Below are 16,924 nucleotides of genomic sequence, written 5' to 3' on the forward strand. Positions count from 1 at the left end.
ACGTAAGACAGGACTTCCCCTGCTATGAAAAAGGGCGCCAAGCTATTATAAGCTGCCCAACACTTCAAAAAGAAAGTGAAACCTGTTTTTTCCAAGCCAAAAACACACAGCCTATGAGCCTAAAAAAAAAATCACATTATGCATTATAAATCCCCAAACGGTTTAAATAATCTCCCTGAAGGATATATTAACCCTTGATCCTATTGAGGTAAAAAGGAGCCACACTGTGACCCTGTATAGCATTTTAAATGTTTATTTAAAAAACAGTCTTACCCTCCATGATCCATGCTGTGGAACAGATACAGCCTCTCGAGTGTGACAGTCTTGCAGCAGCGCTTCTGACATGGACTTGAGTGTGTAGCAGCAAGCAGTGAAACTCGTCAACACTGATTGCTCAGTAGCTGTTAGCAACAGTCTGGATAGGTTCGCAGAAAAACTTTCCCTGCCTCTCCAACTTTCATCAATACTCTCACTGAGAGGTTGCATGAATACTTAAAACTCCAGTCCTTTCTCGAAGGAAACATACCTATTACAGGACTATCCAAATCTTCTGACACTTCTCTGCCACCTCCAATATTGATCAAAGGCAAAGAATGACTGGGGGATAGGGGAAGTGGGAGGGATATTTAAGCCTTTGGCTGGGCTATCTTTGCCTCCTCCTGGTGGCCAGGTGTTGTACTTCCCAACAGTAAGGAATTAAGTTGTGGACTCTCCCTGCCTTATGGAAGGAAAGATGCCTGTCAAAATAGTTGCCTGGCTATGATGTACAAGTGTACCTACTAATAGTTTATAGGCTGAGTGCCAACAAATAAATCCCATATTTACTAAATAAGCACCACCTACACTACAGGACTTAACATTTACAGAAAAATACTGGTCCCAGTAGACAGCCAATACAGTGCTGTACATGTGACAACATAAGATCTATGTATGTGGAGTATAACAACGATCCAAAAGGAGGAGGCTAAGGACTGGTCCCCATGAAACCTGTGGCAGGCATGTGACTAACTACCACTGGGTGTAGTTGTGCCAATACCCCATATTCCAAAGCTTCCCTCTGTCAAACAGTAGCACCTCCATCTTCAACTTCCTCCTGGGGAAGCAAAGCTAAGTTTCCAGTAAAGTGGGAGGGGTTTTAAAAGGCTCCTGGAGTTTTGGGTATCTTTTCCTCCTCCTAGTGGTCAGCAGTACAATTTGCAGGAGTAATGGCTTGTGGACTCTCGCCACCTTTATAAAAGCACCGATTTTTACATCTCCTAAAAACTGCTCTTTTGCACTATTTCAAAGCTTTATATTCACTCCAATTATGGGCGTAAATTCATAGGACCACATTTTATGTGGACTGTGGAAAGTGCATGAGGTCTTTTGAAATGGAGTAAGGGACCAGTTCTAAAAGTAGGCATTGCTTTTAAGATATAAAAGTTGCCTTTAACGCTAAAATCATGATACTACTGAAGTGGAAGTCCCTGGAGGTACCAGATCTAACGTCATGGAAACAGCAGCAGTTAGAAAACTTGCTTATGCTAGAGAGATACCACTTCCTTAGAATAGGTAAGACAGATATCCATGAATATATGACAATGAGATGGAATGCCAACAGAGACGGTTAAATACAAAACCCCTGCCCATCCCCTCACAATTAATGAAAAACCCACTCTCCCCTAAGTAATTAGCCCAGATAAACCCTTAAAGAGATGGGGTCCTTGTACGCCTAGTATACCTAGACCACTGGAAAATAATAAAATTGTTTGAATGCAAGTTATGGTTTCCTGCATTGGATGTACTATTTTCTCATGTTTAAAATGTTTGATAGAAATGTTATTGTATTCTGAGTTATAATGCTTTGCATGATATTTTGTATTTAAGCTATCATAAGTAACTTGGTAGGAAATGCTCCTTACCTTAAACAATTACTATGCAACAATATTGGGCCATATGGCGCTTCTGTCCTCTTATGTTGTCTACAGATATTTGATCCAGGATCTGGGCCTTGATCCTCATACAGACAGCTGCCTTGACCCGAATCATCTACTCACTTCTGTGATATCACCGTGTTCTGTTATACTTGGAACTTTACACTTAATTACCACATTATTATTACATTTATTGTAAACAGTTATTATTTATTGCTTGCATATTGATCACAATTTATTCTGTTTATTTTATATTAGAATTATTGTTTTATACATCACCTACCCACTTGAGATTAATGTATCTAGTGATACATTATTATAGGATATTTTCTTCTTCTTAGAATTATTGTACCACTGGTTTATATATGACCCACTTTTTTGCAATTAATATTTTATATACAGTATTATTTTTTATAATGATATATTATTATAGGTTTTTAGTTACACAATTTTGATATGTCATGTGAGATTTATCATCTATCCATCTGAGACTGATATATCTCCTAGGATACATTTTCTACTCCCCTGAGTGTTTCTGACCCATTGCTATTTTAGCTGAATCAACCTATTCCGGTTCACCAAGGGCGCCCCCTATCTCTCTTTTGTTATTATTGGGCTCAAACCAAACATACACTGAATAAAAGTGAGATACATAATGCATAAAGGACTTTAAAAAAAAAGATGCATACTGCGTGATGCTGAACCAACAGCTTTTAAATGTAAAACTCTCATTATATGGTACTTTTCACCTATGAAGTGTATACTTAAAGAATTTCAATAAAGCCTTTTTTTTTTTTTTTTTTTAATACATAAAATAGAAAGTCTGTCAGATTTATATTTTCCCAGTAGTTCAGTCTGATAAGATTAACTCCTGCTTTACATTAACGTGTTATTATTTGTTTCCATAGTGTGGTGAAGTGCTCTATGAAAAACGTCAGTATGGAAAAGCTAAATGGGCTTGTATCAAAATGCAAGAAGAACGATATGAGCAAAGCATATGCCTTGGGTTTATGAAGCTTATGAAATACATCTGCGAGCAAAACTCTTCAGGTAGAAAGATTTCATTTGTGTTAGGACTGTAATGCACAATGCTCAGCATCAGGTAGATTCTGGAATAAAATGCATTAAATAAGATGAGAGAAAGTTAAAGAACTAACCAGTGCTAAAATTATCTTCAGTTCCTTCGCATTTGGTTCACAACATTGTTTAGTTACTTTCCAAACCCTACTAAACTCATAGGGGTTTTGAATTAAAGGGATCTAAAACCTAATTTGTTTCTTTCATGGTTGAGACAGAGTATACAATTTAAAAAAAATTGAGCCGTCACAGAGTTTCCCACTCTGGTGCTAATGACGGCTAGCAATCTCCCACCTTGAGGGAGATCTGGGGGCTCCTACCCCGGCGATCGTGTCTGTAGAGTGACAGGCATCGGCGGGGCTTCCCATTTTGCGTGGTGACATCACGCGCAATAACGTGATGACGTCACCACTCAACTTTATTTATACTTAACAATGATAAGTATAGGAGCAGGGGGCATGCTGCTTAGAAGCCTGTATCTCAGGCATCTAAGAAGCTACAGACCCCCAAGACCCACCATTGGAAAGGTAATCGCTTAACCTTTCCAACAGTGTAAGTCTTGGGGGTCTGAAGGAAAAAAAAAAAGTTTAAAAAAAATTGTCCAAAAATTAAAAAAAACATTAAAAAAAAAAAAATCTTAGCACCCAGGTGGGAAAGTGCTTAGCACTCAAAGAGTTAATCTGCTTTTAAATTTAAAGGGATATTCCAGCCAAAATTGGAAATCACATGGATGCATTTCGGTATTGAACAGAAGCAATTTTGTAATATACATGCATTAGCAAAAATGCTTCTAATAAAAGCTATAGTGGTTTCAAAAGTGTATTTAAGTATGCACTGTGCACCAGCATTTTAAACACAGCACTTGCTCACAGAGCCTAAGGTGCTTGTATCATCTGGTAATTACTCAATTTGTTCATTGCTGACATTATACAAACCCCACTGGCGCTCTGAGCAGCTGCACTATTTAAAACACTGATGCACTGAGAATATCTAACAAGGCTTCACATGCACGTGCAGAGAAAAATGTGAACACTAAAATGGTGATAACTTTTACTAGAAGCATTTTTGGCAATACATGTATATTGCAAATATGTTTCTATTCAAAGATGTAATGCATCTATATGCATTTACATTTTGACTGGAATGTCCCTTTAATTCAAAGCATGCCCACGTTGGTAGTGTGCTCATGTCTTTTTGGCAGCAATTTTGCTTTTAAAGGGATACTGAACCCAATTTTTTTCTTTCATGATTCAGATAGAGCATTCAATTTTAAGCAACTCTCTAATTAATTTACTCGTCTCCTACTATCAATTTTTCTTCATTTTCTTGATATCTTTATTTGAAAAAGCATGAATGTAAGATTATGAGGTAGAACACCTAGATAGAGTTTGCCAGCCACCATCAGCAAGCTAAACATAGGCCGACTCCTAAACTTACATTCCTGCTTTTTCAAATAAAGATACCAAGAGAATGAAGAAAAATTGATAATAGGAATAAATTAGAAAGTTATTTAAAATTGCATGTTCTATCTGAATCATGAAAGAAAGAAAACATTGGATTCAGTATCCCTTTAACAATGTTATACACTATACAGTACTAAAAGGCAGCAGTGTTTGCATAATGTATAACACAATTAAAAACATTCTTGGAAAGCAGCTGTCATTTAGTGCCCCAAGCGAGTGCATGCTACATACCTAGATATGCTCTTCAATTTATTTTCAATTGCATGTTCTATCTAAATCATGAAAGAATAGGTTTGGGTTTCATGATCATTTAAAAGCAATCTTAGGTAATATTAAGTGTTTTCTCAAGTTCAAAGAGTTTTAAAAAACACGAGAGAACTGGCAAACATGTCGGAGAAACTACATATCATTACATTTACTCTAAAAGAATTTAAGATGAAAACTTGAATACTAAATATAAAGTTTAAATTTTTCTTTAAGGGGAAACTACTCTAAAACGCAGTCATCCACATTAAAAAAAAAATCAGTATCTAGTATGTTGATTTTTCTTTTTTTATACAAAAATGTGAAGTAAATATTTAATACATTGGATATAGAGCTGCAACAACTAATCGTCATAATCTATAATAATCGATTATGAAAATAGTTGTCAACGAATATCATAATCGATTAGTTGGTTTGCAATTAGTTGGTCTGTGCACAACACCAGCGGCTTCATTCCAGTGAGCTCCTGCACATGGTATTGTGTTTTATGGTTATGTCCTTAGCCTAAAGGACGTCTACAGACGCCTAATTTTAACTTTTTCAGGACAGTATACCTTTACAACTACCCCTGACTTATGTGCAAACCAGAAATAATAGTCACCATTTGGATTGTTTATATTAAATCAGGTGATTTGGAACTATGCTTTGCATGATATAGTGCTGAGCTTGTTATTTACACATAGCCCCTAGATTGATGGGAGTTATTTGAATTGATGTGCACTTGTATCTGTTTGCACAATTATTAGCGGATCGCTTGCTATTGCTGATTATATGTACTGTATAAATAAATAAATGTGTAAGGCTTTGTCCTGTTATTGATATATAGTCCTTAGTGCTTTTGATTTGTTTTTTTATTGTTTTTTTTTTAAACAATATTTTTATATTTTTAATCAATTTTGATATGTACCAGATTCAACCTTTTATAAGTATATATCTGTTATTTTTATAGCATACTAGATATTTTCCCCTAACCTTCTAGCTGGTTATTTACCATTGCATATAGATATTCAAGATATTTTTTATGTTAGAATGAAGTCAAGGGTTACTTTATTGAGAGGCCCCTTGCCAAGGTGGAAGTTCTACCTCTTTTCAAACAGTTTTTGGTTTTGTTTAATTATAAAACTGTGCTCTGCTGCTTAAAAATTGGTTTGTGTTAATGTAAAGTTTTAGTCTGAAGTTTATATTTGTAACACTCAGTATGTGGATTCTATTTAAAATATAGGAAACAATTATTGATTCTTTTTTTATCCGATTAGTTGATTAATCGAAAAAATAATCAGCCGATTAATCGATTATGAAAATAATCGTTATTTGCAGCCCAAAACAGTGGTATCAGTTGTGTACTTCTCTGCTAATACTCATTGGCTGGTAGGTATTTCCAACTAATAGTCATTGTCTCCTGGTTCTTCCTGTTAATGTTCATTGGTCAATAGGAACTTCCTGCTAATACTTATTAGCATTAATAGGAAGCACCAATAAATCAACTAGCATTAGTAGGAAATGTACAACTGATACTGTTCTATTAGTTTAAATTTAAATAGCTTCATACTTTATATTTCATGAAGAAAAATTGCATGCATGTTTAAATGCTGATCTTTCATATGGATGACAGAAAATGACTGTGTCCCTTTAATGCTCACGTTAATGGATAGAGTGTAAAAACAATAAGAATACTGCAGTATGCATCACATTGTATATTACACATCTAGCAACATATGTTTGTTACACTTTATAATTTAATATGTTGATTTCTATGAATGACAGAAATTTTTGCATACAGTTCATCTAAATCCACAAATCTAAAATCCCTTCCTTATACAACTTTAAAGGGACACTAAGGTTAAATTAAATTTTCATGATTCAGATACAACATGTAATTTTAAACAACTTTCCAATTTACTTCCATTAAAAAAATGTGCACAGTCTTTTATATTTACATTTTTTGAGTCACCAGATCCTACTGAGCATGTGCAAGAATTCACAGACTATACGTATATGCATTTGTGATTGGCTGATTGCTATCACATGGTACAAGGGGAGTGGAAATATACATAATTTTGAAATTTGTTATAAAAAAAATCTACTACTCATTTGAAGTTCAGACTAAGTGCTATTGCATTGTCTTGTTATCTTGCATTTGTTGATTATGCAAATCTAATGTGTTGACTGGTCCTTTAAAGTGATTGAATATGCAAATAATTTCGCAACTGGTTTATTTACTATTAGGACTATATCTTGGCATGACCATTCCAATTCTGACTATTGTACATACGGATGAAACTCAGTCAGAAATGGCACGAACTGTCACTTTGGCCTACTACTTACCTCCCGATTTTCAGGAGCACACACCTCAACCCACTGATCAAGACATAATTATTGAAGAATGGCAACCCACAGTTGTTTTCACCAGGTGAGCTTAACACAAAAATATAATTGCATGTTCACGCTTTACAAACGCATGGTCATTATTACCTTTCCTTATCTTATTCTCATAGTAATATTCACGAAGACCTCCTACTTATCTGCGAACATTACTAGAATGAGCTATGAAATATGGAAATCATACCTATCCAATCATACATTCTTTCTGTTGGAAGTGTTGGTGAAGCCAAGATAGAATCGTGTTTATGAAAATACTGATAGAAAAAAAAAAAATCTAAATGAGCATAAAAGTATGTTTTTATGTATAGTATATATCAGCAATTAAAAAAGCATAACTATAAAAGTAGTTGTGCATGGGGGCATCAATTTTAAATAGACACATATTTCAATAAACCTGTGGTGCAGATGGCACACACAGCATATATGCATATGTAGCTCTGCAAGAGCGATAGCATGTTTTAGTAACATTTTACTAATTTAAGTGTATTTCAAACAATGTTTTTATTGAAAATAAAATGCACCCCTGCCCATACCAGTTTTGACTATGTCCCTTTAAGCACTGCCTTGCAAAAATCTTTATTGTAGCAAATTAGGACACATAAAAATGTGTTCCAACATTGTACCAATCTATGTAGAATATCCAGTGTCAGTTTAAAATCCTGCAGGCCTCACTCTGGCCATTCAATAAAATTGCAGGAATGCGCAGGTAAAACTAATGAAAGCATATTCCAAAAAAATTTTTTTTTTTTTTTTAATATGCAGAATTAAATAAATATTTTATGAGGAATTAAATTTAGTTTAGATTCCCTTTAAAATAATTTTGTGTTCAAAAAATCTTATAAATATATGTAACAGCTTTAAAAAAAAAACAACTTTCAGTTTACGCTAGAGACAAATTCGATTTAACAAATGTACTTTTGCTTTTTATTTTCTTTTATTATTTTATTATTACAAAATGAATAAACATTTTTTTTATTTTTGTACATTTCTGTATATTTTAGAATAGTGAAAGGAAAAAAAGATAAGATCATATTATAATAATACGTAGCTGCTTAACCATTAACCCCCTAGTATAGAACAGTTTTAAATTAATTGCTAAGGGGAAACAAGACTTGAAATGATGAGGAGTATTACGAGGAATAAGAAAAGAGATCTGTTCCACAGGTTTTTAAGTCAAAAAAAGGTTGCAATTTCCTCTGCTGATCACATGTTGGCCACTGAATTACAGTCAAGCACTGAGCTTGAACTACTGCTGCATAGAGGCATAATAGTGAATGGATGAGCACATTTTTAGCCTGTGGATATACCTCATTTTTAAGACATCAATTTGAACTCAAGCATAAGAGGTTTCTATTTGTACCTTATATAGACAATGAGCAAGTTGCATATGGAGTACAAATTAAAACCAACAGTCACATTTTAGTCTTATAAATTCCTTTACTACACAGGCTACAAAGAAAATAATCAAAAATAGTTTTTTTGAATATTTAAAAAAAAACACAATTTATGCTTACCTGATAAATTTATTTTTCTTGTGGTGTATCCAGTCCACGGATCATCCATTACTTGTGGGATATTCTCATTCCCAACAGGAAGTTGCAAGAGGACACCCACAGCAGAGCTGTAATATAGCTCCTCCCCTAACTGTCATAGCCAGTCATTCGACCGAAAACAAGCCGAGAAAGGAGGAACCATAGGGTGCAGTGGTTACTGCAGTTTAAATTTAAAAATTACCTGCCTTAAAATGACAGGGCGGGCCGTGGACTGGGTACACCACAAGAGAAATAAATTTATCAGGTAAGCATAAATTGTGTTTTCTCTTGTAAGGTGTATCCAGTCCACGGATCATCCATTACTTGTGGGATACCAATACCAAAGCTAAAGTACACGGATGAAGGGAGGGACAAGGCAGGTACTTAAATGGAAGGAACCACTGCCTGTAAAACCTCTCCCCCAAATATAGCCTCCGAAGAAGCAAAAGTATCAAATTTGTAAAATTTTGAAAAAGTATGAAGCGAAGACCAAGTCGCCACCTTGCAAATCTGTTCAACAGAAGCCTCATTTTTAAAGGCCCAAATGGAAGCCACAGCTCTAGTGGAATGAGCTGTAATCCTTTCAGGAGGCTGCTGTCCAGAAGTCTCATAGGCTAAGCGGATTATGTTTCTTAGCCAAAAAGAAAGAGAGGTTGCCGAAGCCTTTTGACCTCTCCTCTGTCCAGAGTAGACAACAAACAAAGCAGATGTTTGACGAAAATCTTTAGTAGCTTGTAAGTAAAACTTTAAAGCACGGACCACGTCCAGATTGTGTAATAGACGTTCCTTCTTCGAAGAAGGATTAGGACACAAGGATGGAACAACAATCTCTTGATTGATATTCTTGTTAGATACCACCTTAGGTAAGAACCCAGGTTTGGTACGCAGGACTACCTTATCTGTATGAAAAATCAGATAAGGAGAATCACATTATAACGCAGATAGCTCAGAGACTCTACGAGCCGAGGAAATAGCTACCAAAAAAAGAACTTTCAAGATAAAAGTTTGATATCTATGGAATGAAGAGGTTCAAACGGAACTCCTTGAAGAACCTTAAGAACCAAATTTAAGCTCCATGGTGGAGCAACAGATTTAAACAAAGGCTTGATTCTAACTAAAGCCTGACAAAATGCCTGAACGTCTGGAACATCTGCCAGACGCTTGTGCAAAAGAATAGACAGAGCAGAAATCTGTCCCTTTAAGGAACTAGCTGACAATCCTTTTTCCAAACCTTCTTGGAGAAAAGATAATATCCTGGGAATCCTGACCTTACTCCATGAGTAACCCTTGGATTCACACCAATAAAGATATTTACGCCATATCTTATGTTAAATTTTCCTGGTGACAGGCTTTCGTGCCTGTATTAAGGTATCAATAACTGACTCGGAGAAGCCACGCTTTGATAAAATCAAGGGTTCAATCTCCAGGCAGTCAGCCTCAGAGAAATTATATTTGGATGGTTGAAAAGACCCTGAAGTAGAAGGTCCTGTCTCAGAGGCAGAGACCATGGTGGAAAGGATGACATGTCCACTAGATCTGCATACCAGGTCCTGTGTGGCCACGCAGGTGCTATCAGAATCACCGATGCTCTCTCCTGCTTGATCTTGGTAATCAGTCGAGGGAGCAGAGGAAACGGTGGAAACACATAAGCCAGGTTGAAAGACCAGGGCGCTGCTAGAGCATCTATCAGTGTCGCCTTGGGATCCCTGGACCTGGATCCGTAACACGGAAGCTTGGCGTTCTGGCAAGACGCCATGAGATCCAGTTCTGGTTTGCCCCAACAATGAATCAGTTGTGCAAAAACCTCCGGATGGAGTTCCCACTCTCCCGGATGAAAAGTCTGGCGACTTAGAAAATCCGCCTCCCAGTTCTCTACACCTGGGATATGGATAGCTGATAGGTGGCAAGAGTGAATCTCTGCCCAGCGAATTATTTTTGAAACTTCTAACATCGCTAGGGAACTTCTTGTTCCCCCTTGATGGTTGATGTAAGCTACAGTCGTGATGTTGTCCGACTGAAATCTGATGTACCTCAGAGTTGCTAACTGAGGCCAAGCCTGAAGAGCATTGAATATCGCTCTTAGTTCCAGAATATTTATTGGAAGGAGAGACTCCTCCTGAGTCCACGATCCCTGAGCATTCAGGGAATTCCAGACTGCACCCCAACCTAGAAGGCTGGCATCTGTTGTTACAATTGTCCAATCTGGCCTGCGAAAGGTCATACCTTTGGACAGATGGACCCGAGATAGCCACCAGAGAAGAGAATCCCTGGTCTCTTGGTCCAGATTCAGTTGAGGGGACAAATCTGTGTAATCCCCGTTCCACTGACTGAGCATGCATAGTTGCAGCGGTCTGAGATGTAAGCGTGCAAACGGCACTAAGTCCATTGCCGCTACCATTAAGCCGATTACTTCCATACACTGAGCCACCGAAGGGCGCGGAATGGAATGAAGAACCCGGCAGGAAATTAGAAGCTTTGATAACCTGGACTCCGTCAGGTAAATTTTCATTTCTACAGAATCTATCAGAGTCCCTAGAAAGGAAACTCTTGTGAGTGGGGATAGAGAACTCTTTTCCTCGTTCACTTTCCACCCATGCGACCTCAGAAATGCCAGTATTACGTCCGTATGAGACTTGGCAATTTGGAAGTTTGACGCCTGTATCAGGATGTTGTCTAAATAAGGGGCTACTGCTATGCCCCGCGGCCTTAGGACCGCCAGAAGCGACCCTAGAACCTATGTAAAGATTCTTGGGGCTGTAGCTAATCCAAAGGGAAGAGCTACAAACTGGTAATGCCTGTCTAGAAAGGCAAACCTGAGAAACCGATGATGATCTTTGTGTATCGGAATGTGAAGATAAGCATCCTTTAGATCCACTGTAGTCATATATTGACCCTCCTGGATCATTGGTAGGATGGTACGAATAGTTTCCATCTTGAATGATGGAACTTTGAGGAATTTGTTTAAGACCTTTAGATCCAAAATTGGTCTGAAGGTTCCCTCTTTTTTGGGAACCACAAACAGATTTCAGTAAAAACCCTGTCCCTGTTCCTCCTTTGGAACTGGATGGATCACTGCCATAACTAGGAGGTCTCGTACACAGTGTAAGAATGCCTCTCTCTTTATCTGGTTTGCAGATAATTGTGAAAGGTGAAATCTCCCTTTTGGGGGGGAAGCTTTTAAGTCCAGGAGATATCCCTGGGATATAATTTCCAACGCCCAGGGATCCTGAACATCTCTTGCCCACGCCTGGGCGAAGAGTGAAAGTCTGCCCCCTACTAGATCCGTTACCGGATAGGGGGCCGTTCCTTCATGCTGTCTTAGAGGCAGCAGCAGGCTTTTTGGCCTGCTTACCTTTTTTCCAGGTCTGGATTGGTCTCCAGACCGTCTTGGATTGAGCAAAAGTTCCCTCTTGTTTAGCATTAGAGGAAGTTGATGCCGCACCTGCCTTGAAGTTTCGAAAGGCACGAAAATTAGACTGTTTGGCCCTAGATTTGGACCTGTCCTGAGGAAGGGCATGACCTTTTCCTCCAGTGATATCAGCAATAATCTCCTTCAAACCAGGCCCGAATAGGGTCTGCCCCTTGAAGGGAATGTTAAGTAGCTTAGATTTTGAAGTCACGTCAGCTGACCATGATCTAAGCCATAGCGCTCTGCGCGCCTGTATAGCAAAACCAGAATTCTTAGCCGTTAGTTTAGTCAAATGAACAATGGCATCAGAATAAAAGAATTGGCTAGCTTAAGTGCTCTAAGTTTGCCAAGTATGTCATCCAATGGAGTCGCTACCTGTAAAGCCTCTTCCAGAGACTCAAACCAGTACGCCGCAACAGCAGTGACAGGGACAATGCATGCAAGGGGCTGTAGGATAAAACCTTGTTGAATAAATATTTTCTTAAGGTAACCTCTAATTTTTTATCCATTGGATCTAAATAAAAGCACAACTGTCCTCGACAGGGATAGTAGTACGCTTTACTAGAGTAGAAACTGCTCCCTCCACCTTAGGGACTGTCTGCCATAAGTCCCGTGTGGTGACGTCTATTGGAAACATTTTTCTAAAAATAGGAGGGGAAGAGAACGGCACACCTGGTCTATCCCATTCCTTATTAATAATTTCTGCAAACCTTTTAGGTATTTGGAAAAACATCAGTACACACCGGCACTGCAAAGTATTTATCCAGTCTACACAAATTTAAATGTAGAAATATTAGAATCAGGTATCTTTCTTGAGTCATTAACATCACCCACTGACTGAAGCTCTCCTTCCTCAGCTTCTGCATATTGTGAGGCAGTATCAGACATGGTTCTTAAAGCGTCAGTATGCTCTGCATTTTGTCTCACCCCAGAGCTATCTCGCTAACCTCTAAGTTCAGGTAGTCTGGCTAATACCGCTGACAGTGTATTATCCATGACTGCCGCCATGTCTTGTAGAGTAAACGCTATGGGCGCCCTAGATGTACTTGGCGCCATTTGAGCGTGAGTCCCTTGGGCGGGAGTCAAAGGGTCTGACACGTGGGGAGAGTTAGTCGGCATAACTTTCCCCTCGTCAGATTCCTCTGGTGATAATTTTTTTAAAAACAGAATATGATCTTTATTGCATAAAATGAAATCAGTACATTTGGTACACATTCTAAGAGGGGGTTCCACCATGGCTTTTAAACATAATGAACAAGGAGTTTCTTCTATGTCAGACATGTTTATACAGACTAGCAATGAGACTAGCAAGCTTGGAAAACATTTTAAATCAAGTTAACAAGCAAATATAAAAAACGGTACTGTGCCTTTAAGAGAAACAAATTTTGTCAGAATTTGAAAAACAGTGAAAAAATGCAGTAAATCAAACGAAATTTTTACAGTGTATGTAATAGGCTAGCAGAGCATTGCATCCACTTGCAAATAGATGATTAACCCCTTAGTTCAAAAAACGGATCAAAAAAACGAAAGACTTTTTTTTTTTTTTTTTTTTTAAACAGTCACAACCAACTGCCACAGCAAGCTGTGGTCCTACCTTCCCCAATAAACGACTTTGGAAAGCCTTTGAGCCCTTTAGAGATGTCCTATAGCATACAGGGGACTCCTGAGGGAAGCTGGATGTCACAGTTTGTAATTTTAACTGCACCAACTGTAACTTTTATACTATAACAGTGGAAAGCCTCAGTAAAACTGTTTCTAGTCAAAATTTAAGCCAGCCATGTGGAAAAAACTAGGCCCCAATAAAGTTTTATCACCAATGCATATATAAAAACGATTAAACATGCCAGCAAACGTTTATATTGCAATATCATAAGGGTATTACCCCTGGGAGTAAGCATGATACCAGTCGTTATTAAATCACTGTATTCAGGCTTAACTTACATTAATCCGGTATCAGCAGCATTTTCTAGTGTTTTCCATCTCTAGAAAAAATTATAACTGCACATACCTGATAGCAGAATAAACTGCACGCCATTCTCTCGCTGAAGTTACCTCATCTGTGTAATCCCCTCAGACATATGTGAGAATAGCAATGGATCTTAGTTACAACCTGCTAAGATCATAGAAACCTCAGGCAGATTCTTCTTCTATTTACTGCCTGAGATAAAATAGCACAACTCCGGTACTATTTAAAAATAACAAACTTTTGATTGAAGAAAATAAACTAGCTATATTTAACCACTCTCTCCTACAACGTCCTAGCTTGTTGAGAGTTGCAAGAGAATGACTGGCTATGACAGTTAGGGGAGGAGCTATATTACAGCTCTGCTGTGGGTGTCCTCTTGCAACTTCCTGTTGGGAATGAGAATATCCCACAAGTAATGGATGATCCGTGGACTGGATACACCTTACAAGAGAAATATAAGTGAATTTAAAAAAGTGTATTAAAATGACCTGCTCTATCTGAATCATGCAAGTTTAATTTTGACTTTCCTATCCCTTTAACTTTCATTTCATTACTCTACTTCATCTGGGTTCTCAATCATTATCAGAAGTCTGTTTACATTGCTGTAAAGACTAGAAGTATAAAAACAGGGATATGTATTTCTTAGAACTAAGATTTGTTAACAGGTTTTGGGTATTCTCTGTTAATTTCTGCAGGTCTTTTGCCGGCGCTACCAATGAAGAATCAATAATGAGAGAAATTCATTTGTTGGCAGAGCTCCTGGAATCTCCGGAGCTTTGTGTGCAAGATACATTCATAGTGGCCGGGTACACTAACCCTGCCGCAGCCAATCGACAGAATGAAATCTGGTTCCTACAAAGACCCTGACAGAAGCTGAATGAAAACATGCTCAAAGATCAGAAGATATTGAAAAGATTCATCCATATACTAAAGAACAATTAATTTCCTTTACGGATTAATCGTGACTGAATTATAGAACAGGCCTCTAGTTCACTGGTTCCTCTACAGCTGGAAAAAAACACTTCTGTAGAGGCAGAAAAAGGATTAATTTAGTTATGAAGCTAGAGTTTGTACATTGTTAAATGTATTATATAAAAAAGGATGACAAGATTTGCCTAAAGGAAATACAGTTTCTAATGTTGATGCAAGAAGTACAATTTTGAAACAGTCTGCAACTCTGGAGGGCAAATACTGTGCGAGAAATTAATTGCATGTCTGGGTGTGTCTGCTGTTTAATAACTTGCAACAAAAAGAAACTTGAAAGAGTAAATCACACAAAAACGTGCAAGAATATTTCACAACACAAAACTAATTATGATTGTCACAATGGGTATAGTAGCTTCTTTGTCTCTTCTACTATACTTGAAGGGACATGATACCTAAATGCTGAAGCACTAGAAATTGATGCAACATAGCTGTAAAAAGCTGACTAGAAAATATCACCTGAACATCTTTATGTAAAAAAGGAAGATATTTTACTCAACATTTCTTCAGCTCACCAGAATAAGTGCTCTGTGAACAGTTATGCACTTACTCTGGTGAGTTCAGGAAATTGTGAGGTAAAATATCTTCCTTTTATACATATCCAAAAAGTCCACAGCACCAGATAAATGTAGAAATACTTTTTAAGTCTATTTTCACATCAAAATGGTGACGTTTTGGCCCCTCTGGGTTCTTATCCCTGCTTAGGATTGTCATGCCATGATAAAGGGGAAAGAGTTTATGCATCTTAGAACAGGCCACAAATACAATATAAAGGGGTATTACACTTGTGAAACTTCATTTATAGTTTACCTCATTAAATGCCCGTGCTCTTTGATTTATATTGAGGAGTCCACGAGAAAAGGTAGGGAAAGGATGAACCAACATAAGTCTAATATCATGTGTGGCAATACAGAAGCCCCAGTGTCTAATCACTTTATAGAAGGAGGTCACAATATAAGCCAAATGAGGTGGCAAATTAATGACCACATAGGGATATTGAGAGGTGGAGGAGACAGGGAAAAGATCCTGAAACAGAGAGAAACTTACTGGATCCATCAGTAGGACAGTATGTACCCGAGAGGGTTAAATAGGGAAATAGATTTTTCAGTATTTATCTAGAATCTGTTTGTAACTTTCCCTGTCTCCACACTAGTCCACTGTAACATTATTCTTGATTTGAAGTTCTTTTATTTTGATATATTTAGTTTATTGCTATATATTGTTCTATGTTATGTTACTTTTTTATTAGTTTTGTTTTTATAGGTGTTAAAGAGTTAAAATGTTTGAAGCAATAAAGTAAATGTACCACTAGGTGGAGTGACTGAGCTACATGAAATGTTTTTGGCAAATCTGTTTGTAATTAATTGTAAATTTATCAGCCTACATAGTGTGAACATGGGCTAAGTAATTTTATATGCATGATTAAGGCCAGAGGGGCCGAAATGTCACAATTTTGATGTGAAAATAAAGGTATAAATACTTTAAGTCTATCTGGTGCTGTGGACTTTTTGGATATTATACTGGTTCGGGGGGGTAGCAGTAACCCCTTACCACGTGCACCAGTAAAGCTATCATTACTAAAGGGTGCTGGGCTCAACTATTGATCTTGTTTTCTTTTTTACATAGAGATGTTCAGGTGATATTTTCATGTCAGCTTTTTACAGTTATGCTGCATCAGTTTCAAGTGATTTAGCATATTATTATGTCCCCTTTAAAGGGACAGTAAACACTTTATAATTTAAATGTTTGATTATGTGTAGTAAAAAAAAAACTTGGCAAAGTAGTTTTATAATTTATTGTTTCCTATTCCCATATTTAAGAAAGTAAATAAGGAGTTTTCCAATTCTGAGAACTAATAGAGCACATATTAGAATTGAAATGCCCATCCCTGGTTCATTTCTTTTCCTAATTGGCTTCAGCAGACCAAACCATGG

The 16,924-nt window shown here is 37.4% G+C and overlaps 2 protein-coding genes across 3 annotated transcripts in view; one reads left to right on the forward strand and one right to left on the reverse strand.

Moving 5' to 3' along the window:
* The window catches only part of FANCM (FA complementation group M), an 811,954-nt gene that overhangs the window by 704,480 nt on the left and 90,550 nt on the right, over window positions 1-16,924 (reverse strand). The gene's annotated exons all lie outside the window — the stretch shown is intronic.
* The window catches only part of LOC128644974 (heme-binding protein 2), an 87,821-nt gene that overhangs the window by 69,064 nt on the left and 1,833 nt on the right, over window positions 1-16,924 (forward strand). The window contains exons 3-5 of one of the 2 annotated variants that reach the window (XM_053697674.1): window positions 2,822-2,963; window positions 6,944-7,127; window positions 14,702-16,924. The exon at window positions 14,702-16,924 is cut by the window's right edge and continues 1,833 nt beyond it. In XM_053697674.1, coding sequence (XP_053553649.1) covers window positions 2,822-2,963; window positions 6,944-7,127; window positions 14,702-14,873 — 498 coding nt within the window. In that variant the 3' untranslated portion in view covers window positions 14,874-16,924. Of the gene's footprint in view, window positions 1-2,821; window positions 2,964-6,943; window positions 7,128-7,212; window positions 7,472-14,701 lie in introns of those variants that run through there. The other variant, XM_053697675.1, reaches the window with a different exon arrangement.

The sequence above is a fragment of the Bombina bombina genome, chromosome 1 (assembly GCF_027579735.1).
Source record: "Bombina bombina isolate aBomBom1 chromosome 1, aBomBom1.pri, whole genome shotgun sequence".
NCBI classification, from domain to species: Eukaryota; Metazoa; Chordata; class Amphibia; order Anura; family Bombinatoridae; genus Bombina; species Bombina bombina.